The 26,986-nt window shown below is 35.2% G+C and overlaps 1 protein-coding gene across 1 annotated transcript in view; it reads left to right on the top strand.

The window, feature by feature from the left end:
• The first annotated feature begins 439 nt into the window (after positions 1-439).
• The window catches only part of LOC134797565 (kinesin-like protein unc-104), an 84,103-nt gene continuing 57,556 nt past the window's right edge, over positions 440-26,986 (top strand). Inside the window, exons 1-2 of the mRNA XM_063769853.1 lie at positions 440-590; positions 8,617-8,774. Of these exons, the coding sequence (XP_063625923.1) occupies positions 8,675-8,774 (100 nt within the window). The 5' untranslated portion in view covers positions 440-590; positions 8,617-8,674. The remainder of the gene's footprint in view (positions 591-8,616; positions 8,775-26,986) is intronic.

Here is a 26,986-nt window from a genome sequence, read left to right as displayed (position 1 = left end):
ATATAAAGAAAATTCTTGTAAACGCATCAAGAGTAAACAGCTCGTAAGAGGAATGGGATCATTGAGGTAGCGGGGCTATTTGAGCGGTTCTTTTTCGAACCGGGTAATTTGTCCGCCCACGACACGTCGACTAGCTGTGCATTATTATACGTGCAGTTGAATTATACATATTACGACACCATCATGCTCGAGTCCTTTTATTACCAAGCCTTTCATCAGGAGAAAATGAATTTTATACATTATTGTAATTACTAGAGACGTAACCCAAAATAGCACTTATGGTGACCGCTATCCTTCGGAGCGGTCGGGTTATTGTGGATTTGTTAATGATATTTGCGGTAGTGGGTGCGCGCCGATCGGCCGCGCAGCGGCGCGGCGTTAGATCGAAGGCTCCAGTGCCGCGGGGGTGGGTACGCGCATGCGCCACGGGGCTTCGCTGCCGTCTCCGCTGGCGGCCCGCAGTCGCACCGCGTAGCCCTGCGACGCGCCATGCCGGCCGACGCTGCGACCTGACCGGAGCGCCGCTCTAACCCAATAGTGTAAACCGCGACAGGATTCGTCGCCTGGACCCCTACCGCACGGAGGCTTTGGTAAGTCCGTAGCGGATTCCACAGCCCGCGGTTGAAGGCTTTCGATGTGCTTTTCCGCGAAGTAGGGGGCGCTAGTGCGCGCGGTGAGTCATCTCTGCGGCGACGAGTTTTCATGGCCGCCCTTTCGATCTTGTGGATCGGCAGAAAGATGTAAGGCTGATGCAGTGGTTACGTAAGTGCGTGAGCAGTGCAGCGGTGAGCACGACCGACACTTTCGAGTAGCTACCGGTGCGCACTCGAGCGTGGCCCATTACCGCACGCGAGGATTGCTTTCAGGAAAACATTCACCATTCTATCCGCGGATCTTGTGCTGGCAACTGTGCCGTTTCTGTGCCGAGTTGTCATGAGGCCCGACGTGCGCGCTAATGTCTCGGAGACGTGGAATTTCGGTGATTTCTATGCTGGATTGTGAAAGTGGTTTTTGAAATAAGTGTTTGTGGAAAGACATTTGGAATACATTTGAGTTGTGGTTTAAAGTAGGTATTGATTTGGTGGTGAATTACTCGTTGATTTAGTGTCTTTAATAAACATACGAGTATAATTGATGGTATAAAGACTAGTATTGACGAATCATTAGGAATGTTGTGTGCCGTCGGGTTTTCAGCTGATGTTGGGCCACTCATTGATGTGTATATCTCTTGATGTCCGAAAAATCTGGAATAATCTTTGCAATATCTATTATTTACGGGAAGTTCGTTTTCTTAGTCATACAATACAACGTCTCTCCGTACTATTCAAGTTAAAATAATAAAAAAAAGGCAGCGCGTTGTTTCTAAGATACAACCCTAAAATACAAGGGCCTGTAGACTTTGTGGGTGACACGGCGCGATTCGGGAAATGAATTAGAGATTCACTAGATATGAAATAGTAAAGATATGTGACATTCAACGGAAAAAGGTACCTTATGGCGGTTGACGCTTACGCTATTATTATTATATTAACGCCGCTCCAATATTATTGCGGCCACAAGGTACCCTTTGCCGTGGAATGACACATATCTTTACTACTTCATATCTAGTGAATCTCTAATTCATTTCCCGAATAGCGCCGACTGAAGCTTGCTGTCCAAATTCTTCTTGATAATTCTAGCTTGTTGTCATGCCAACGCCCTTATTAAGCATACCATTAAAAAAAATTTACAACTAAATAAATAATGATATAGAACATGAGGAATTACTATAAAAACACCTTACTTTAGAAGTCACATTAGCAATTCTAAAAATGTGACTTCTAAAAAGAGTACGCTTATAAATATTTGCAATAATTGTCTACTGCTGCAGATCACTGATAAATAAATAAATTCTAAGATCTTTGTTAAAGTTTGTTTTGAAACGATCGTATCAACTGTCGGTCGGCGCGCGCGCAGCCCGCTCGACCGTGACGATCGCACCAATTACACTGGTACTTGACCCAACCATTACACTACTGTTACACTTGAGTTGCAACCGATATTCTCGTACCGTCAGCAGCAAAAGCCGCTAAGCGGGCGAGGTGTTTAAAATTACCTTGACGCGCTCTTATTCTCTTAACAATAAAGTCACGTCAAGATCATTTTGAACACCTCGCCCGCTTAGCAACTATTGCTGCTGACTGTACATGCGAAGGCACGGAGAGCTGCTTATTAGAAGACGTTATATGGTTTAACTGTTCCGACATTGGTATGCGTTTTGTACTAACAGCTATAAATGTAGACCTTATTTCTTTGCAATAAAGTTTACGAATTATCAGTTAATAGTGACGATGGTATAGCAGAAGAACATTAACGTCAAATGAAATAAAAAGAAGTCTGCAACAGAGCACGATTTTATTGCCAGTGGTGTAAGAGCGTGTTTGGAAATGTTTGGCCACCAAAATGAAGTAGGTACCTCAAATAGTTCACAGCGGTTGAGTTTTTGCGAAATGTAACGGGGATTGTTAATAAAATGCTTTTGTTACTGTTTTTGTCGACATTAGACTTTACCGCTACTTGAGAATTGAGCTGCCTAAGCTGCCTTAAATGATGATGAATTCCAAATAGTAACATTGTCTACATTTATATATAGTTGAACCAATCGTGCAATTGCATACTTGCGGTTTGAAAAGAAAACATTACAAAATCCGAAAATATATTAATTTATAATAATTAATACTTAAGTACATAATTACATACATAGGTATCTAAATATGGAAATTGTTTCGTTTTGATAATAAATTATGAATATCACAATCATCAACGCCATATTATAGTGAAAGCCATTGTCAAACTAAAGGTCTCGATGGGTAACATGCAAGTGTGCAAATTACAGTTGTGGGATTACGATTACACCTAATGTCAAAAACGAAAACTAATAATCCTGTTACCATTGTTGCGCGAGAGTAGATTACCTATAGATAAACCAGTGTAATCTGACCTTATGATACATAACGATGTGAAACGATGTACTTTTTAAATGTGGTTCAATTTCATTCTATGGTACTGGACTACTGGTACCATTAATAAGATTTTTATATTTTATATGGACATCTTTATTAAAAAAATCGCATAAACGTTAGCCGCCACAAGAACATTTCTTTGTTTTTTTTGACGTTTGACAATGACCACCGTTTCGACTGTAAATAGTCTAATGAATTTAGATGCCAGAGTAAGACTTAGGTAGGTACTAAATTTATCAACTTTTCAAGCCAACCAACCTGCCACTTAATTTTTTACAAACGTTTTAACAACTTTTCGACTCCCATTTTTTATTCCGGACTGTAGTCACTCATCACCCTTGTTCAGTAAGAGATTGGAATGTTTTAAGGTTGACCTTGCTAAAATTACACACTGGGGAACAGCTAGCGAAACAATTTCAAAATGTTTGATCAACACCATTTCTGATTTCAATAAGGGAATCTCATTACGGTTTATGGTGTTACAATGTTTTAGTATGCCTGTAATTAGACAATTTTGTAGTTATATTGCGTTGTGAAGATGCTATCAAATGTGTAATTAGAATTTAAAAAAGTATACTGTTTTTTTAGGTGTTAGGCTGAGAATACATTGGGTACTTATATGTAGTGAAATAATAAAGCTGGACTCAGAGGACGCAACGAAAGTAACGAAACGCCATTACGTCGATTTCATTATATGTGTTAGTACTTATTCAAGATTAGTCTCTGACTTGGTATTCAAATAAAATTGAATCGGCTCTATACAAAAACACTTACGGTCAGCTGATTTATGAAAGATAGTTAAATTGAACTTGATCATAAGAAAACGTGCTGTAACGGCTAGTTTTATCAATAGTATTAACAAGTGTACCGTTTTCAACAAAAGGTATCATATCTCCTTCATAAATAAGGCGCTATTGACATTGTAACGATTAGTTTAGGAAACATCTGTAAAACATAGACAACGGAAAAGTGGTAGGATTTATTTTAAAAGCACAATTACTACCATCATTTAAGCCAAACAACAAGCTTTTATGCGAATTAAAGCACAATACCATAGCGGAATTTCCCAAGACAATTCACAAATGCTAACGCCTCCGACGGCGCGTTATGACCGAGTAAAAGCCATCCCGTGTCTAACGCCGATGACGCAAACTGCGCATTTGCATTAATTCCAAAGATCGCCATCTTTATGTCAAGGGAATGTCTCGGCTCGCAATTGGAGTGTAACTACGTGCTTCTACCTACCCTACTAGGGTTGCCAGATGTCAGGATATTTCTTAAAGTTTCCCACTTGTCCTTTTAAAACTTTTATTCCACAGAGAACCGTCTACGGGCTCGCAACTGCAGTGGGACCTCCCTACGCTAACGGAATAGAGTTATTAGGTGTCATAATTATTCTTGAACCTACGTCGCTTGTCGTTTTAAAGTCTTTACGGCAAAGGAAATTGTCTTCAGGCTTGCAGTTGCAGTGGAACCCTTTGCGTAGGCGTTAAGGTTACCAGATGAAAAGATTTTTCTTAAGGATGTGTCACACGGCCTTCAGTAGTTTATTGGAGTGGAACCTCCCTACGCCTACATGTAGGGTTACCAGGCGTCAGGAATTTTTAAAGGTCGTGTCACTTGTCCTTCGATAGTTTATTATGGCGAAGGGAATTGCCTCAACACTCGCAATTGGAGTGAAAACTCCAACGATTAAGGTTACCAGATGTAACGGTTTTTCTTAAAGACTTGTCCTTCGGTAGTTTATTGGAGTGGAACCTCCCTACGCCTACACGTAGGGTTATCAGGCGTCGGGAATTTTTAAAGGTCGTGTTACTTGTCGTTTTATAGTTTATGTTAAAGTAAATTGACTTATGCTCTCAATTCGTGTGTTACCTTTCCACGCCTACGCTATGCGTTTTAGGGCTACCGCACTTATTTTCAGTGTTCCGTGCAAAACTTTTGGGATCACTTCGGTCTTGCAAATCGGTTAATTTTTCCTAAGGTTAACTTGTCCTTGCAAAATGTTTATGGTGAAGCAAATAGTCTGCAGTCTCACAATTTGAATTGAACAACCTACATGTTAGGTTCATCAGACCAAAAAAACCGTGTTATTTATCCTTCCAAAGATCACTATCTTTATGGCGAGAAAAGTTGTCTCCACGGCTACATAATTGTTTAAACAAAATAATGCTTTTTAACAGTCGGGTAAAAATTAGTAGCTGTCCTGGTTATATCTGCACTTTATAAAATCGTGTCTGGTTACCCTACACAGCTCGTTAGCTTTACTGAGACGGTACAGAAATGCTCCTTTAATATTTCCGCGCTCCTATTTTCTAGGAGCGACATTCAAAGTTACTTGGCAGAAGTTACTCTGAGCTCTTTAACGAGACTTCTGAGGATCGTTAGTTAGAACCTAAATCCAATTAATATGCTTTGACGTTGATTAAAGAGATAATAAGTAAATGGTGACACGAGTGAAATTATCTGTCTTTTTAACCTTCGTGAGGGTACTAGGGCAAATGACATGTTTTGATGTCAATTTTGTTGAGGTAGACAAAGGTTGTTCAATTTAGGTATCATTTATTTTTATGAGGTTCACTACATACTTAAATACAACAACATTGCTATTTTCGTAAGGCTGCTATTTAACTGATCACCAGATTTAGTAAAATTTAATACCAAAAAAATCTATTTTACCACCCTAAAATCATGAATGATCACCAAAATTATAACACCATTTTAATGTGAAATGATTACCAATTTTATTACATTTTACTATCCTTTTAAAGGAAATGACACCAAACTAATCATTATTAACCCAAAAATAGTTCATGATTACCAAATTTCAAACCCCATTTTAATGTGAAATGATAACCAAATTTTTACATCTTGCTATCCTATTAAAGAAAATGACACCAAAATAATCATTGTAAACCCAAAAATAGTAAATGACCACCAAAATAAGAACTCCATTTTAATGTAAAATGATAACCAAATTTTTAAATCTTGCTATCCTACTAAAGCAAATGACTCCAAAATAATCATTGTAAACGCAAAAATAGTAAATGATCACAATAAATTTAACCACATTTTAATTAAAAATGTGCAAATATTTAATAATATATCGTTATCCTATTAAATTAATTAATCCACTTCGTCACCATTTTCTAGTAGCATTTTATTTCTGTAACAGTCGCAGTTCTAACCTAACCTAACCCACTTTTCTAGTAGCATTTTGTTTCTGTAAGTGTCGCAGTTCAAACCTAACCTAACCCACTTTTCTAGTAGCATTTTGTTTCTGTAAGGGTCGCAGTTCAAACCTAACCTAACCCACTTTTCTAGTAGCATTTCTTTTCTGCAAGGGTCGCAGTTCAAACCTAACCTAACCCACTTTTCTAGTAGCATTTCGTTTCTGTATGGGTCGCAGTTCAAACCTAACCTAACCCACTTTTCTAGTAGCATTTCTTTTCTGTAAGGGTCGCAGTTCAAACCTAACCTAACCCACTTTTCTAGTAGCGTTTCGTATCTGTATGGGTAGCAGTTTAAACTAAACCTAACCTACTTTTCTAGTACATTTCGTTTCTGTATGGGTCGCAGTTCAAACCTAACCTAACCCACTTTTCTAGTAGCATTTCTTTTCTGTAAGGGTCGCAGTTCAAACCTAACCTAACCCACTTTTCTAGTAGCGTTTCGTATCTGTATGGGTAGCAGTTTAAACTAAACCTAACCTACTTTTCTAGTACATTTCGTTTCTGTAAGGGTCGCAGTGCTAACCTAACCTAACCCACTTAACTGATAGCAGTGTAACTTACTTTTCTAGTAGCATAACGAAATGCTACTAGAAAAGTAGATTAGATTAGGTAGGTAATGGTAGGTATACTAGGTATGCGGTGCGGGCTACGGGGGGTTGAGCGGGAGGGGCTAGTAATTTTGGCATCAGTTTACTTTATGTGGTAATATGTATACATTTTTTGGTAATCATAGTGGTTTATTTAGGTGAAAATATCGCATTAATTTGGTCTTCAAGATTTGGTGATCATTAATGATTTTTGGTGATCATTCAATATATTTGGTATTTGAATACAATTTGAAGTGCAGTCGTAATTAAAATGGTGGTACTTTTGTATTTTTAGGCCTTATTTTTTTGGTGTTCAGTAATTTTTTTTGGTAAGCATGATTTTTTTATTTAGGGTACCAATAGTACATTGTGTATTAAGGGCGGGAAATAAGAAATTACGAACGAGTGTCAATTTTAAGCCCGACGCGAAGCGAGGGCTTAAAATGTTCACGAGTTCGGAATTTCTTTACCGCCCGTGGCACACACAATGTTTTTCATCACACTTGTAAGGAAAAAAAGGAGAATTAATAAAAACAAACTTCTGTATAAAACACTTTTCCGCCCTAGGGCGGAAAAAATCTTTTCCGCCCGCAAGCCCTACGTGTAAATAAGTGTTTTTCATCACACTTGCTCGGAAAAGATTTTTTCCGCCCTAGGGCGAAAAATTCAATTTCCCGCCCGCAAGCCCTACGTGTAAATACATCTTTTCCGAGCAAGTGTGATGAAAAGTATTTTTTGGTGGTCATTATATTTGTAGCCTTTTCGTAATGACTTTTGCAAGTTATTATAATATGTCTTTTGCCGTGTTGACGATTAACAATGGTATACAATTCACGTAATTGGATTTCAAAAATTTTATTATGCTTCTACAATTTTAAAGTTTCAAGTATTGCATCACCATTTATTTAAGGAAGAAGCCCTAACTTCCTAGTAGAAGTTCTTCGTAGTTGATTAACCGATACGTACTATCAGCAAAGCTGCACATTTATATGCAGTGGTGCTAAGTTTTGCTGACTGTACCTATATGAAAGAAAACCAATATGGCCTGCAGTTGGCAGCTTAATTATATGGAAAGTTTGGATTTGCTCGTCAGTTATAGTGCCCATGAACCTAATCATGACAACATTTTGAACGAGAGGCCGGTTCGAACTCAAAGTAATTTCATTTTGGCATCACTTACATTGCAGTGCATTTCACTTGTACACTGGAGCTGAATATAGGTCCTATTGAAAGATGATCAGCTGATATAAACTAATGTGTGTGACAGTTTTAAGACTACAAACCACTATTCTAACATATCATACATAACATTTTGACGACTGGTCTGGCCTAGTTGGGTAATAGTGACCCTGCCTGTGAAGCCGATGTTCCTGGGTTTAAATCCCGGTAGGGCATTTATTTGTGTGATGACACAGATATTTGTTCCTGAGTCATGGTTGTTTTCTATGTATTTATATATTTTATTATATATATCGTTGTCTAAGTACCCACAACACAAGCCTTCATGAGCTTATCGTGGGGCTTAGTCAATTCGTGTAGAAATGTCCTATAATATTGAATAATTGATTATTATTAAAGTGAAAACTTCTTTAGCGGCGCTGTGCACTTTTTGTGATGGGGAAAAAATGTAAAACTCGCGACAGGTCACGTGGCCGTAAGATTCGTAAGACGTAAGACGGACACGTGACCTGATCGAAAAACTAGTACAACTCATTGAGTTTTCACTTCTGCCGGCACTCCCGGACTGCAACCCGTTGTTTTTATTTATTTATTAACATGGTATCTTGTTTGCAGGTGTAAATCGGTCCCCGTACCGATGTGTTAGTGCAACAGGAAAGCAACAAAAGCCGCCATGTCGTCGGTGAAGGTGGCGGTGCGAGTGCGCCCCTTCAACTCGCGCGAGATCGCCAGGGACTCCAAATGCATCATAGAAATGTCGGGCAACACTACAGGTAAGATTCCCTTCATATTGTTTTTTTATATCATGGCGATAGTAAACAAGCATACGACCCGCCTGATGGTAAGCGATCACCGTAGCCTATGGACGCCTGCAACCCCAGGGGGTGTTACATGCGCGTTGTTCTGTAGTTCCTCGAGAAAACCATGAGCTCATTCCACGCCGGAGCATTCGCGAGAGGTTTTAGTACCTTAATTAAAGTTTAATCATTTTAAAACACTTTTAAAGTTATAAAGCAAAGGGTGGATGGATTATTTTTATGCTACGAGCGAGTATATACTAGTATTAGCTTAATACAGAGATATCCATTAATATTTGTTAGCATTTCCATTCCTAATGGTTTACTTTTGTAGTAGAGCCTAAACATAAACAAAACACGACCAACACTAACGTTATTGGTTTATTGCACACAAAGTTGTTGTTAAAAGGGTCCCGAATATACCACAATAACAACATATTACTCCATACGTTATACGTTCCTCCATTAAGTAAAGTTGTTGGGTGCGCCTGTAAAGTTCAGGTATTTGTCCTTGAAACCCAACATTATCAAATTAGTTTCTATGGCGAACCCATGAGGCCAATTCTGTTGTAACAACTTGTTAAGGTTTTAAACGTGTTTTGATACGACATTAACTCGTGTGATCAGGTATCTCACGCGCTCCAATAATCTTCTTCCTCGCGTTATCCCGGCATTTTTGCTACAGCTGATGGGAGCCTGGGGTCCGCTTGACAACCCATAAGTCCGAGCGAAATGCTCTATGAATTGTTGAATTGACCCTCGATTGCATTTCGTTGGCACCAATGGAGCGGTGGTGGCCGAGTGGATATGACTTCCGACTTTCAATCCGGAGGTCGCGGGTTCAAATCCTGGCTCGTACCAATGAGTTTTTCGGAACTTATGTACGAAATATCATTTGATATTAACACTAGCTTTTCGGTGAAGGAAAACATCGTGAGGAAACCTGCACACATCTGCGAAGAAATTCAAAGGTGTATGTGAAGTCCCCAATCCGCATTGGGCTAGCGTGGGGACTATAGCCCAAGCCCTCTCGCGCATGAAAGGAGGCCTGTGCCCAGCAGTGGGACGTATATAGGCTGAAATGATGATGATGATGAATTAGCGGGAGCTGCTTTTAGTGATTGGTGCTTACGATCAAGGTCGTAGCAAAATAGGATGAAACCCATATCCAAATTGTATAAGAAAATCGGCCTCCGTTGCGAAAGCTGGCCCTTTGTAATCATGACTGACGTTTACTGCGTAATAAAAGCTCTAACTTTTTACTTTCGCGGAATATTTGGAGGTTGAACAGAGAAGTACTTGAAATGGAATGTTTTCAAATCAGGGGTCAGTTAGGAAAATACAGTTTTGCAATGACTTACGGCCCGATTCGAATTTTAAGATATGTAATACATCAATTAATAGATCTAATAACGATATGGATTAGATATGTCAGCGTCAAATGAGACGTTTCTTCAAACAAAAACGTCACTTTTGTCACTGACACATCTAACCCATATCGTTTCTAGATCTATTAATTGACGCATCTTAAAGTTCGAATCGGGCAGTTACTTTTATACATATAATAACGTCTAAAATACCATTGCAAACAAGCATAAGTGCTTACTAAGTGGCAATAGACTTGATACTCGAAGGAAGGTTATAGACAGCGAAACCTTATAACGTACGCAATGTCAACACTAATCAATTTCCGGCTACGTGTGATATTGAAAACTTAGGTTTGGAATGGTCGAATACTCTATTGATTGTTTTGCTTTCTTTGCTCTCCGAAATGTTTTTTTAAACAGCTAAATATGTTACATTATTTTATTCAACATTTTTGTAAGACTTTTCTACATTGAAAAATATATCGCAGCTTTGGCATTTTTTTTCTATTAAACTTCGTTATAATCTATGCATGTTTTCGAAACTAAAAGTACTGAGATGATGGCTCAAATTCCCATTCTCGTAAACAACTGTAAAGCACTTAACTCTGAACTTAGCCCGACTGAGACTGACATATTTACTCTAATATTTTTCCCGAAGTGCGTTTTTCAAGTTTAATAACTATATTAGTATAATTACCCTGAACAACTTGACACTTCATTAACAGAAAGTATATATTTAATAATGAATAGAAATCCCTGGAATAAGATGATTAAAGTTAAAACAGTGTTCATTTTGAGTTATATCACATCCAAGTTGATAGTTGAAGTTCTTTTTTACGTCTTATCATAATTATACTTGGGTATCTATTAGCGGTTTGGAAAGAGATAATACAGTTTCATTTCATAGAAAGAACGTGTAGAATAGAAAGTTACATTAAGCTTAACATTAATACAATGACGCAGACGGTATCTAAATATGTATTTGGTTTCTGGATTTAGTGATTTAGTCGACGCTTATACTATTACTATAGTATACTAAAATCATATCTTTCACGGATTTACGTACAAAATTACTGGATTGTGCATTTTCGATTACCTTAACGAGCACTATGCAATGAAGGCTGTTAATAGTTGAGCGCTAAGGTTTATTCGTTAGCGATACCGGGTCAACGAGCTGCTCTCATTATTTTACCACCCTAGGCCGAAAAGCCGTATGTTTCAAATAAATCCATATGTAGGTACGCCTTTTTGCTTATCACAGGCCCCAATACCTTTTAAAAACGCATCTGTATGGATACTGCCAGGTACAGGTTCATTTCGCATTGTTTTCTATAGGTGTATGTTTGCTTTGTTTGGAAAATAACAATGCTCGAATTTGTGTTGAACAGAATTTACACTAATTAAAACTTTTCCTGCGGGATGAATATAACAATTTTATTATACGGGAGCCGGCGTGTATTTACAAAGCAATTCAAATGTCAGTTTAACTTGATTTTGAGACTACTGGCTACACCCTGTTCAAAATTCAAATACCTATCATCATCTTCCTAGTGTCATCCCGGGATTGTGGCGAGGCTTACTTTGGAAACTGTGATCAAAAATGCTTATAAACTAGATATCCTTCAAGGCATATGTCTGTATTTACATATTATTTAACACACTTGCCGCTGAAAGCAATAAGTCAAAAGCATAAATCAGTGGTGCCACCCGCGGGCAACTTCTTGGATTTTATACCCATGATGGGTCAAGTTCACTGTCAGATTGCGAGCGTAAAAGCCAAAAAGTAATTCACAAAGCTCACCAATTGTATCAAATATAAACCAATAAAAGTCGTAGACCTGTCTACGCACTTTTGTTTGGGAATGTGGAGATCAAAGTGGGCTAGCGAAAGCGTACAGTAGACATGTACAAAAAGTTTGTGAATGGCCGCGCCGTAAAAAGCGTGAGGTCATTCAGTGCGTCACGCTATAAAGCCTGAAAACATTGAATATGCATTAGTTGGGCGTTCTGAGGGTTTTACACCCACGTGAAGACGCTTAAAGTGGCTACTAGTGTCTTCTACATATAGGTTCATATATAACTACCTACCAGTTGTTTACACCGGCAAAACATTTTGCTGGATTTGACAAAATATTCACGTCGAATTGGCCTTAAGTTAATTCAAGAATTACTTTTTGAAACCCTACCTCGATTTAAAATCCATCCTTCCTCAATAACGCGTAGAGGTAGCGTACTGTAAGAGAGGTTAGTAGGTATAGGTAGTTAGGTACCTCTTTTACAGTACGCAAGACGACTTCCAGTAAATATTACCACAAATGTACCTGTAAACAGCGACCTTTGCGCTCTTAAGCCACCGCAATGCGCTCCAATGGGCCGTAAATTCCATTATGACCCATAAACCTTGCCATTCATTCTCATTTGCTCGGCGAGTCGATGTCTAGGGCCAACCAATCAAGTGTGACTTTGTGAATCTTAAGAACCTAGAGGAGATTTGTGAGGAATAAGGGTCGATTGCACTAAACCGTCTGCACCGCAAAAATGTTCGCTAAGTATTGTTGTATGGGAAGTTTTATAGTTCACTGCTGTATGGCCGTTGATCAGTACTTCAAATGGCTACACGCTACTCTACGTATTACCTACGCTAATTCACGCAACTAGCCTACAACAATTAAAAAGATGACGCGAACACTGTAACATCTCCCACCTCTCTCCTCAACTAACCCTAACTTTCCCCTACTTAGCTAAACCTAGACCTGCCTAAAATACTAAAAATTCCAATAAGAAAATCTAAAAACCTAAAAATCTTAAAAATACTGTGAACCGTAATTACCTTTACTAGTTATTATAAAATAATGTAAATAACCTAAACAATACTAATTAAATTAGTTAATATCTTGAATTGGATCAGTAGATTGGCCAAATGATCGTTTAGTGTTTATGTAGGACCCTTCGTCGTAACCGTTAATAGTAACCAAAATCCTTTTCGCATAGTAAGAAAGAGTTATGTATTATACGCCTATAAATCCTAATATTGTTAAATAATTATTAAACCGTGAATTATGTCAGAGTAATAAGAAATATCATTGCAGGTTGTAGTAATGTTTGACTTAATCAGATTAAGTCTGTAATAAGATGTAATCAATAAGTCAATAGTAAGTATGTCAAAATCAAATAAGTCTGTAGAATGTCATAGTTAAATTGTCAATAAATTATGTCAATGTAAGTCTGTAGAATGTCATAGTCAAATTGTCAGTAAAGTATGTCATAGTCAAATTGTCAGTAAAGTATGTCAAAGTAAGTAAAGTCTGTCAAATGTAATAGTCAGTTGTTCAAAGTACAAATACTAATAAATGTCACAATATTTTGTTTTTGGGGTATAGATATCGCCCCGCCTCCGCGACACCCGTGATCATCATCCAGTTGCAGGTCAGAATCCCCGCCCCAGTTCTGAAGGAACTATATTGTGGTCCAGAAGGGACATCTTTTAATAATGACTGGCCATCACCATCATTCGACCAAGTCATTATTTGTGACATTTTTCGTCATAAATGAGAGGACATCAAAGGGACAATTTAACATAACAAAATACTGGTAGTAGAGCAGCTGTATTTGATCCACTCCAATTCTCCAGAATACTGTAATTTTGTAGTATTTTAATATTCAATGAAATGATATTATCCAAACTTTAATTGTAGTCATTTTGAATCACACTTTCGGACCAAAATAATCTACGATCGTGCATCTGCCTTGATCTGAGCCCGGATAAATCACTCATTGAAATAAGGTTTTAAGATAATATATGACCTTATATTTTTAAAGGTCAAGTGTGAAAATCACAGATAATCTGCAGAAAACAGAATGTAATCGTCATACAAACTGCTAAGGGACAGGCAAAACAAATATTTCTTTGTAAGCAAATTGATTCTACAATACTACATTATATTGTGGTTATTTACTTTAGTTTTTCCCACAATATATTTCTACCAGTAGCGTTGCAAGGGAACAAATATATACAGTCATGTCATAAGTCAATATGTCAAGTTTGTCAATAAGTCATAAATAAATATATGTAATAAAATCCTAACAATCCCTAACCCCACACTACATCCTAGCTACCGCTATTTTGAATTTAACCAATAAACCCATAATTAAGAACAACAAATGCAATAAAAATAGCCATATATGTATCGAAAGGAACCTAGCTACCTACTGTAAATATCTAATGGCTTTGATATATTAAAATTATAAATCTAGATCAATCCTACAAAAGCCCTAGACCTGATAAATAAAAACCCTAACCTAACAGCTAATCTATCCAACTATTCTACCGATATATTTGAAAACTAGCATCCCGGGATGCACATTTAATTTAATCGCGTAATTACTCGATGTGCAATGAGTAATTTCTATGCTATAGCTAACTAAGACGAGTGAGGAAGCTCGATTTAGTCTAGACCCTATTCCTCGTGTGCTAGCCATACTTCCACACAGTGGATTGGGACAGCAGAAGTAAGGCCGGAAAGGGGTAATATAAAAGTGAATATATAAGTATATAGATACGGGATAATTGGACTAGAATCTGGCTTTTTTAAGAAGTCTAGATGACAACCCAAATCCTCCAGATCCTAGGGGGTGACCCTGTCTTAATAAAAGCAGGAACTGCCAGGTCCCCACCTGGGTTTTATCAAAAACACCGCAAGTTAGTAATCTGCGCTGTAGTTGCCACCGTTAGGTTACCTGCACAACTTACTAACCCCCCAACACTATGTTGGATCGGAACTAGTTCTCTCTAACCCATAAGTATGAACGAAACAACTCACTAAACTAAATTAAAATTAATATATAGAGTATTCCAACCAAATTCATTTCAGTGCTTAATATCACTAAAATAAACCAGGCCAAACACTACACATATTAAACACAATTAAAACACAAACTAATTAATTTTCACTGGAAACAACTCAAGATTTTACAATCTTTAAGACTCTATTGACTTATAACTTAGACTTCACTTAGTATATTATAACACACTAGCGCTTGTCTAAGCACAAATCAATAAATAATTAAAATTCACTAAAAATTACAAAACCACTATGAACAATACTAACTTTACAATATTAATAAGTCTATTGATTTATAATTTAAACTTTACTAGTACAATATTAAATACTAGCACTTGTCTGAACCACAAATCAATAAACAACACAAAAGGAATTAAACCCACTAAAATTAACACAATTTAAATGTACTTCTCTAAAATTATTCAAGTAAAACCCCACAACAAATTACACTACATTATGCTCCAATCCAAACTCTACCAGCATCATGAGAAACTAGCAAAGTCCAGGTCAGGACACAATATAGGTAACCTAGATAGACCTAGCTAGAGAACCGACGTCCGACGGTTTGCGGAAGGCAACGAAGAGTGATCCCGTAAGGGACTCTATTGATCCCTACCTTAGATCCCGTCATCCCTGCTATTTCCCACTTTCTTGTACGTCATTGGTTTCCCCATAACCAATACTGAATTTCATAATTTCGTACAATCCTCTCACTAATTACACCTTATTTCCTAATTAAAATAAGGTCCAAATTGACCTACTTTTGGGTGTGGTTTAAACTATTTCTTTACGCCTATGGGATTGACATTACTGTTTTTATTCTAACCACCGTTTGTTTTTCTATATGAATCATAATGTAGAGCCCCGCCCTTTGTTATTTCTTTATAATATGGTTCAATTTTGCATAGAATATTTTAACCAAAACAAACATTATTCATTCAATTTTACGATGACGTGCGAAATACAAGTCGACACACTTGAAACATAAGAAACCAAACTGATTTTAACAGAATTTTTATACTATAAAGCTTTATGACATTGAAATAAAGTTCAAATTATTTTATGAGTAGGTAAGTATCTTAATATATTGGTTTACTATAAATGACTAGGCTCTCCAAAATTTGTTTCTAGAATTTCAGACGAAATGGCCCACTTGAGATATGAGAAGAAATATAAATACTTAAATTACCGTGGGACACAATATTGGAAATTTAACCGACTTAAAAATAGAACAATACTATGTTCACATATAATGTTAACATGGAAGGAGCCTCTGACATGTTACAATCACCTCCCAAAATTTGCTGTAGCTTAAATATATTAACTATATATATGCGAAAGTAAATTTTCGAAACAAAACAAAATAAGTAAAAATAATCGTAATCAAAAATAATGCAATTAGATTATAATAAGAACCCTTTTAACATTCTTCCCTTCTGTGCGTGCCTTTTTTTTTTGTTGCGGCTGTGTGTGGTGTGTGTTTAAACCAAACTAAAGAATGAACATTTCTGAAAGAATAAGTTTGTAAGTTCAGACATGTTAGAAATAAACAATTAAAAAACGCAACCAGTTCAGCTTGCCTCAACAAGAAAATAGAAGTTGTGCTTGTAGGACATTTGTCCTAACCTTCTATCGATCCTAATGATACATACGACGTTTCCGACTTTATGTCTATATTTTAGCGACCAAGAGAGGAACTGACGTATCTCTTTTTTAAGACAAGATTGAACCTTTTACCAAGGAGCATTTTATGCCACTCGAGGGGTTTTTAGGGCATTCTATGCCACACATTTTCTTTAAAAGATTTAATTCCAACACCGTAACTCAAGACTTAAATCTTCCAAAAAGCCTTTCCCAGTCGGGCGCATGTTCATCATTAACGGGACGTTAAAATAAAAGATTAAACTAATGCTTAACCTTTCGTTTCTACAATGAAGCGCTAAATAAATTGATTTATTATAATAATTATTAAAATTCCTAAATAGTACTGACCAATAAAAAAGCACAACTAATCATTAAACTGATTCGAAATGAGCTACATAATACATATTGTCATTAAAAAGTTCTAAGCTCACTTCGCATTATGCTTTTCCATATGAAGAAAGTACTATGACGTCACATTAATGATGGGTGTGTGAGTTCTAGATCTGGTGTTGTGTGTAGTATAGAGATAACACGGAAGCAGTTTAAACTCTGCAAGTATGCTCTTTTTTTAGCGAGCCTATCCTAACTCCAAACTACCGTGTTACCTCCCTTGTATAGTGTAGTGTTCCGGTCAGAATGTCAAAAAAGTGTTTTGAATTTAGTTTTGCTATTTTCTCAGAGCCCTGCATAAAGAAATATAATTCATGCAATTACTAACATGCACTAACTCGTAGTTTAACATTCATCGAATTTATTCGTCTTCATTCTTTTTTTTCATACATCCCTGAAAATTTAACAATACTTTCGCAAAAAAACAATTAAAAAGAAGTATTAATAATGCGTAATCTTTTTTATGAAAATTTACTGTTAGCAAACATACAATCAATACATCTATTACAACAAAACTAATTTTTTTTTTCAACTCTATTACCTATTTGAAAATAACAGTGCAATATACTACATAGCAAAGTTTATATATTTATACCATCTTGTGATAAAAAAAAAACTAAACAACATCTACTTGCTATAAATTGTAACTATGGAGAGCCTGGCAAAATAATAACAAACTTTGATATTATTTAAAATTAACAAAATAAAATTAAATAGGTAGGTATTTATGTCATAAACATGAAAAGAAACAATCTAATGTGATAACCTGATAACCATCTACATTACCAGCTATAAAAATTAAATAATACTTTAAACTGTATTTAAAAATTACTAAACTTCAAAACGTAAATAAATAATAAATAATGTGTTTGTAATGTAATACATTATTATTATTTTTATTTTAACCTAACCTACTTGTATTGACCAATATATTGTACGTAATTAAATATCGAAATTTCATTATTTATGTGTATTTTAGTCTAAATTTATTAAATTCACACGTAATTAGATCTAAATGGAAACCTAGATTACCTAAACCAACTGCAAAAACGCCCTTATTATAAGTGTCACAAGCTTCACAAATTACCTGTTTGTGGATATAAAACTATTTAAGTCAACCCAAAATTGTGGCTTATAGAAAAATGTTTACTGTACTTTTTACTCATAAATATTCCTAGCATATATGTGAATAATGTAAACATATATGTGAAAAATGTATGTATACCTGAAAAGGTAAAGTCTTAAAATAAATGAACGTGTAATTATATACTATGCAACTCGATTTTTATATAGGTACCATAAAAACGTTGAACTTTAAAATACTTATTGTTATTTTATATTTTAAATTATTCGAAATTTCAATTCTAGGTCAGAAATTGTAATACTATTAACAACATATATTTACACATAAGAACGATAATAACATAAGTTATAAACTATTTCAATAAACACTAGATAACATAAAACAGTAGCTTAATCGCGACCTACTAACTCACCTATTACTATACCTACTCGAAGATTTCAAAAATTCCCATTCATATGTATAACGCTGAGCGAATATATGCACCACAAAGTAATATACGCAAAGTCCATTGCGTGCCAATTATCTAGCCCACTTTATTATGTTCGTAAAACCCGTTTGTACCAAATAATCTATAAGTCAATGCATTTATCCTACGGACTTTGTCAAAACAAGTTTGTTTAATATCGCAGTGTTAACAAGATTGAGTGTTAGAGTATGCTACAATATTAGTGAAATAACAAATTAATATTAATGCTCAATCATGTATGTATATTGTATAATATACTTTGATGAATTAAACAATTATCGTAACCAAATGTAGTGAATCTATTAAAATAATTTTATCCTAAAGCAGTAAGCATAAAATCAACCCATTAATATGTAGGTAAGTAATTTTAAAATTTATTTGAATTCATACTAAACGCTATTCCTTACATGATAAAAAATAAAACATTCAAACTTTACCTTTGAACGATAACAAAAACAACACTCACGTTACCCTCAAGTGGTTTGGCACAACACTTTTTGTAATTCTACGAATGACTTCAACTCTAAACTCAAATTTCAGTCAAGTGGCCGGCGCAACGTGTTTTTGTAACAAGTCTAACTATTGTCGATAACTTTTAAGAATGTCTCGAGTGACACCATAAACATACAAATGAACCATAAACATACAGAGTTAAAATAACGTATTAACTTATTTCAACGTGACTATTTTACGTACCCTACTGTACTTACATAATCAGTTTCATAACACACTAACCTAACCTTTGGTCTCATAAAAAGCAAAAATTTACTGTATGATAGTTAGGTAAACTAGTAATACCTCTGAATGACTAACTCTAGTATAATTTTTAAAATTTTATTATACTACACTTTAATCGAGTAATTATACCAAACAACGCATTGACGAGAGTGTGTTAAATAATATATGTATGTATGTATGTATGTATGTTTATGATTTAAAGAAACAGAAACACGAGACACAAAGTTACAAAGTAAATGAATTCAACAAAACTGAACTTATCCCTGAATGATAATCTCCCTATAACTATAATTATGATAGATAATTAATAATATTATGTGTAATATTTTGACCGAATTTAACAGAACCTAATTAACTTTTATTTATGAAAACAAACAAAATCATAAAATGATACCGTTTTAAATTTGCTACAAAACAGGTAATTTACATTATCTATGTATATTCAATCGCAATGCTATCATAATCAAATTTACCTGTATTTTTTCAACTTTTAGTAAATGACTGAAACTACAAAGATGTCAGTATTGTCTTAATGAAACCGTAATATTGAACGTATATTCCGAAACAGCAAAACTTCATTCAACCTTGCCAGTTCGCAATAATAATGTTTGTGTTGAGTTAAGTATACTAAAATATTCGTGTTAAATGTTTTCTAATTTTGACTATCCCTATTTTAAGCTACGTCATCTAGGAATCGAACCCAGATTTTATTTATTGTAATTACACAACTGACTTCAACACAAACTAAGGCTACGGTAGTTTATATTAATATGCCTAAGTGTATATAAAAGTAACGTAAATTCATTTTCATTATAGTTTGATGAACTAATTATTACACAACCTAATGGCAAAACTTAACATGAGATCACTTTACGCTAAGTGAACCTTGTTTAATTTATGTTAGACGAAATAAAATATAAATATATAGACTTGTGTCTCTAATTTCTAAAATCTACATTGTACACATAAAATTCATATCGAAATCTAATAACAACAAAACCCGCAATTTTAGAATATTTTAAACATTACTACGTACGCCTCCCCATGTATACAACTTTAATAATTTTAGCTAACTAAATATCAAATTACATTTAGAATATTACTATGTACGCCTCCCCATGTACACAACTTTAATAATTTTAGCTAACTACTTTTCATAAAACAATTCTATAAATAGACCAAAATATATTTTCATAAGTTCTAGTATTTAATCGCGTAAAAAACTTGTAAAAGCTATGACTAACATGGCATACGCATACAAATTGTTTTATAGAAATAAAATCATTAAAAAAAAGTTCTTCAATCACTCAATAACTCTATTCCAAAATATGCTATCCGTCTTCACGTCAACAATTGTGTTGCTATAATCGACCGTTTACACAAATCAACTATAACAACAACTTTGATCCAAAACAAGACATGTAACTCACAATGAAACTAGTAACGTTAATCAAAATAATAACTCCAAATTAAAATAGACTCGCGGCATAATTACATAAATATACGAATTATTATAAAATATACATAATATATTAAACTTTATCCTGGTCTCATGGAACCAATCGCATTAAATATACGAATTATTATAAAATAATAAACTTAATCTTGGTCTCAGGCAACAATTTGTATTAAATATACGAATTATTATAAAATAATAAAATTAATCCTGGTCACGGCACCAATTGTAACATCTCCCACCTCTCTCCTCAACTAACCCTAACTTTCCCCTACTTAGCTAAACCTAGACCTGCCTAAAATACTAAAAATTCCAATAAGAAAATCTAAAAACCTAAAAATCTTAAAAATACTGTGAACCGTAATTACCTTTACTAGTTATTATAAAATAATGTAAATAACCTAAACAATACTAATTAAATTAGTTAATATCTTGAATTGGATCAGTAGATTGGCCAAATGATCGTTTAGTGTTTATGTAGGACCCTTCGTCGTAACCGTTAATAGTAACCAAAATCCTTTTCGCATAGTAAGAAAGAGTTATGTATTATACGCCTATAAATCCTAATATTGTTAAATAATTATTAAACCGTGAATTATGTCAGAGTAATAAGAAATATCATTGCAGGTTGTAGTAATGTTTGACTTAATCAGATTAAGTCTGTAATAAGATGTAATCAATAAGTCAATAGTAAGTATGTCAAAATCAAATAAGTCTGTAGAATGTCATAGTTAAATTGTCAATAAATTATGTCAATGTAAGTCTGTAGAATGTCATAGTCAAATTGTCAGTAAAGTATGTCATAGTCAAATTGTCAGTAAAGTAAGTAAAGTCTGTCAAATGTAATAGTCAGTTGTTCAAAGTACAAATACTAATAAATGTCACAATATTTTGTTTTTGGGGTATAGATATCGCCCCGCCTCCGCGACACCCGTGATCATCATCCAGTTGCAGGTCAGAATCCCCGCCCCAGTTCTGAAGGAACTATATTGTGGTCCAGAAGGGACATCTTTTAATAATGACTGGCCATCACCATCATTCGACCAAGTCATTATTTGTGACATTTTTCGTCATAAATGAGAGGACATCAAAGGGACAATTTAACATAACAAAATACTGGTAGTAGAGCAGCTGTATTTGATCCACTCCAATTCTCCAGAATACTGTAATTTTGTAGTATTTTAATATTCAATGAAATGATATTATCCAAACTTTAATTGTAGTCATTTTGAATCACACTTTCGGACCAAAATAATCTACGATCGTGCATCTGCCTTGATCTGAGCCCGGATAAATCACTCATTGAAATAAGGTTTTAAGATAATATATGACCTTATATTTTTAAAGGTCAAGTGTGAAAATCACAGATAATCTGCAGAAAACAGAATGTAATCGTCATACAAACTGCTAAGGGACAGGCAAAACAAATATTTCTTTGTAAGCAAATTGATTCTACAATACTACATTATATTGTGGTTATTTACTTTAGTTTTTCCCACAATATATTTCTACCAGTAGCGTTGCAAGGGAACAAATATATACAGTCATGTCATAAGTCAATATGTCAAGTTTGTCAATAAGTCATAAATAAATATATGTAATAAAATCCTAACAATCCCTAACCCCACACTACATCCTAGCTACCGCTATTTTGAATTTAACCAATAAACCCATAATTAAGAACAACAAATGCAATAAAAATAGCCATATATGTATCGAAAGGAACCTAGCTACCTACTGTAAATATCTAATGGCTTTGATATATTAAAATTATAAATCTAGATCAATCCTACAAAAGCCCTAGACCTGATAAATAAAAACCCTAACCTAACAGCTAATCTATCCAACTATTCTACCGATATATTTGAAAACTAGCATCCCGGGATGCACATTTAATTTAATCGCGTAATTACTCGATGTGCAATGAGTAATTTCTATGCTATAGCTAACTAAGACGAGTGAGGAAGCTCGATTTAGTCTAGACCCTATTCCTCGTGTGCTAGCCATACTTCCACACAGTGGATTGGGACAGCAGAAGTAAGGCCGGAAAGGGGTAATATAAAAGTGAATATATAAGTATATAGATACGGGATAATTGGACTAGAATCTGGCTTTTTTAAGAAGTCTAGATGACAACCCAAATCCTCCAGATCCTAGGGGGTGACCCTGTCTTAATAAAAGCAGGAACTGCCAGGTCCCCACCTGGGTTTTATCAAAAACACCGCAAGTTAGTAATCTGCGCTGTAGTTGCCACCGTTAGGTTACCTGCACAACTTACTAACCCCCCAACACTATGTTGGATCGGAACTAGTTCTCTCTAACCCATAAGTATGAACGAAACAACTCACTAAACTAAATTAAAATTAATATATAGAGTATTCCAACCAAATTCATTTCAGTGCTTAATATCACTAAAATAAACCAGGCCAAACACTACACATATTAAACACAATTAAAACACAAACTAATTAATTTTCACTGGAAACAACTCAAGATTTTACAATCTTTAAGACTCTATTGACTTATAACTTAGACTTCACTTAGTATATTATAACACACTAGCGCTTGTCTAAGCACAAATCAATAAATAATTAAAATTCACTAAAAATTACAAAACCACTATGAACAATACTAACTTTACAATATTAATAAGTCTATTGATTTATAATTTAAACTTTACTAGTACAATATTAAATACTAGCACTTGTCTGAACCACAAATCAATAAACAACACAAAAGGAATTAAACCCACTAAAATTAACACAATTTAAATGTACTTCTCTAAAATTATTCAAGTAAAACCCCACAACAAATTACACTACATTATGCTCCAATCCAAACTCTATCAGCATCATGAGAAACTAGCAAAGTCCAGGTCAGGACACAATATAGGTAACCTAGATAGACCTAGCTAGAGAACCGACGTCCGACGGTTTGCGGAAGGCAACGAAGAGTGATCCCGTAAGGGACTCTATTGATCCCTACCTTAGATCCCGTCATCCCTGCTATTTCCCACTTTCTTGTACGTCATTGGTTTCCCCATAACCAATACTGAATTTCATAATTTCGTACAATCCTCTCACTAATTACACCTTATTTCCTAATTAAAATAAGGTCCAAATTGACCTACTTTTGGGTGTGGTTTAAACTATTTCTTTACGCCTATGGGATTGACATTACTGTTTTTATTCTAACCACCGTTTGTTTTTCTATATGAATCATAATGTAGAGCCCCGCCCTTTGTTATTTCTTTATAATATGGTTCAATTTTGCATAGAATATTTTAACCAAAACAAACATTATTCATTCAATTTTACGATGACGTGCGAAATACAAGTCGACACACTTGAAACATAAGAAACCAAACTGATTTTAACAGAATTTTTATACTATAAAGCTTTATGACATTGAAATAAAGTTCAAATTATTTTATGAGTAAGTATCTTAATATATTGGTTTACTATAAATGACTAGGCTCTCCAAAATTTGTTTCTAGAATTTCAGACGAAATGGCCCACTTGAGATATGAGAAGAAATATAAATACTTAAATTACCGTGGGACACAATATTGGAAATTTAACCGACTTAAAAATAGAACAATACTATGTTCACATATAATGTTAACATGGAAGGAGCCTCTGACATGTTACAACACTTATCGGTAGCAAAGAGCTGGCACACACCAGCTACACTGTCGTCCTCAAAATGACGACCATTGACCTCCCCACGCGGTGGGGAGCGACCCGCCACAGCCGTCGCAGCCGAAAGGCGGGCACGGCCGCTCATACCTCTCTAAATGAGAGGTATCGAATGATGTACACCACCACCACACTTCTTCTCTTCCTGATCTTCCGATATATAGGTATGCATATATGGTATGCAGACTTTCATCCCCCAGGTATCAGAATACCTGGGAGCTGAAAGTCTGTATTCTGATAAAGAGACGTGCTTGAGATATGATGCTGTCGTAGAATGCTCCGCATATCTTCAACTGTATATCACTCGAAAGGAGCCAAATAAAATAACGAGGCTACACAATTGTACCTAAAGTCGAGAGCTTAGAGGGAACTGCAAGGGATGTGCGCTCATCAGATGGTGAGATGCGGTCCAAAAATTTGCTAGTAACTACCATACTGCAAGTTACTATATATATTAATATACTAGCTTAAATAACAAACAGGTATATATTATATTGGCTTAGGGTCGAACGAGAAGAGCAATGGCTGAAAAAGACCTGAGTTACAGGTTTTTGCTTCGTAAGCATTTTGAGTGTGACCGGTTGTCCATGGACTCCCGAAATTTCTCGTAAATTTCTCACTACACGCAACGATCGCGAAGTATAGGTAAGTAATTCTAATGGCAATAGAATTCACTTACACAAATCTGGTTTGAGTGTGAGTTTTACAATTAAATACGTGCATTATCGGTTAAGTGCGATGCGGATGCTCTAACTAAGTGATTTTATATTTGGCTGGTTTCACACAGGAAATTCGACTAGTTCATGATTAACGCCCACTTCTTGTTAAAATATCGTCGAACTGTACAATTAGGTATGATACCTGTCTGAACTTACATAATTATGATGATGAAAATGATGCCGTATTTATGTGTTATGGTAGCTAGCTATATCACAGAATTGACGCTTTCGTGAAACTACAAAAAATCCAACGCATATATTCAAAGTAGTCATGCTAATTTGTTTTAGTTAAGATTGACGTCATTGTCAGCTCAAAAATAATAATGGAACAAAATAAGTATTCTTTTCGCAAAATTTTCTCAATAAAATGTGAGTCATGCAGAGAACAATATATCAACCCTGAAAGCACAACAAGTAAATTTAAGTGGGGAGCTGGACTGCGCCCAATTTTAATAAAACATGCGTATTTTATGTAATGTTCCTCAAGCGCTATTAGCTTTTATCTCCTAAACCCAGCCCTATGCCTGTCGTAGTAAACACTTATGTGTAATTTATTCAATTTTATTCATTTTGTAATTCTCTACTAAATAATAATATTCTAAATTAAACGTATCCCGTCAAGGTTTTTGATATTTGCTTGCAAAACTATTTGTTGGAGGTTACATCAACGGTCACCTTAGATGTCTTATCAAGAATTTAATCTACACAAAATTCTGCATATGGTAAACGTATGAATACAAATGCCGTGTTTATCAGAAAAGGCGATTAATCATCCCATCCTCTTAATATCTATAAAATATTCCATCGAGTTTCATATTTAACAGCTCCAGCTCAAAGAATTTATTACCATCTTCGAAATTCTCGTGAATTCCATGAAATGGCATATACATATACTTAAGTAACATTTTAAACACAGTTCTCGACTGACCTTGGCAGTCAGCGTTTTTTCCGCTATCGTCGAAGCTCGAATTCAGGGATTTATTGTTCATTCAGATGGAAAATTGGCAATAAAATCTGGTTTTCATGCAAATTTCTCAGCTTTTTGTTGAATCTTCGTTTTTTTTGGTGATTCGTGAGAAATAGCTGACGCATTTTAAATTTCTAGTTGATTCTGCAATTTAGATGCCTATCGTATTTTAGTTGCAGTTAAGTAACTCTTGAATACTTATAGCGTTAGTATTCCGATATTACGACGTCTCAACCTTCGTGTTTTCATAATAACGTAAGGTCGAATATAGAGCAGTAGGTACACGCGAGCGTTTGCCGTGTTACGATGCAAAGAAAACGGAACGGTCTAGTATAGTATTTATAGTACTATGTATTTAACAATTTTTAAGTCGATCCCCCATGGAAAAAAAACATGACTTAATTTTTTTTTGTGTGAAAACTATTACATAAATTAATAACACATGCTCATGTTCGTAAATAAGGAGATTCATGGTACAGTGCAGCCCTACACTAGCACAAAACTGTGAGTGAGGACTTTAAGTAACAAATACTTTAGTAGCGATAGCAGGAATGCTGTTCTTTATTCACTTACATCTCAGCTAAATAACTTTGTGCTATCAGTGTGATCTTGTATATCGGCACTGGTAACGTGATCTAGTTATTTTTGCTACTTAAGTACCTATTCACTATTTGCACCTGTCTACATGCCTCTTTCGTATATTGCCTGCTATTAATATACGAAAGAGGCTCATAAAAGTGTACATCTGGAGCATAGCACTGTACGGAAGCGAAACGTGGACAATGAGGCAACGTGATAGAGAAAGGCTGGAGGCTTTT

This window comes from Cydia splendana, chromosome 15 (assembly GCF_910591565.1).
Source record: "Cydia splendana chromosome 15, ilCydSple1.2, whole genome shotgun sequence".
NCBI lineage: Eukaryota > Metazoa > Arthropoda > Insecta > Lepidoptera > Tortricidae > Cydia > Cydia splendana.
The sequence above is the reverse complement of the archived record's forward strand: the minus strand, read 5'-3'. Positions and strand labels throughout refer to the sequence as shown.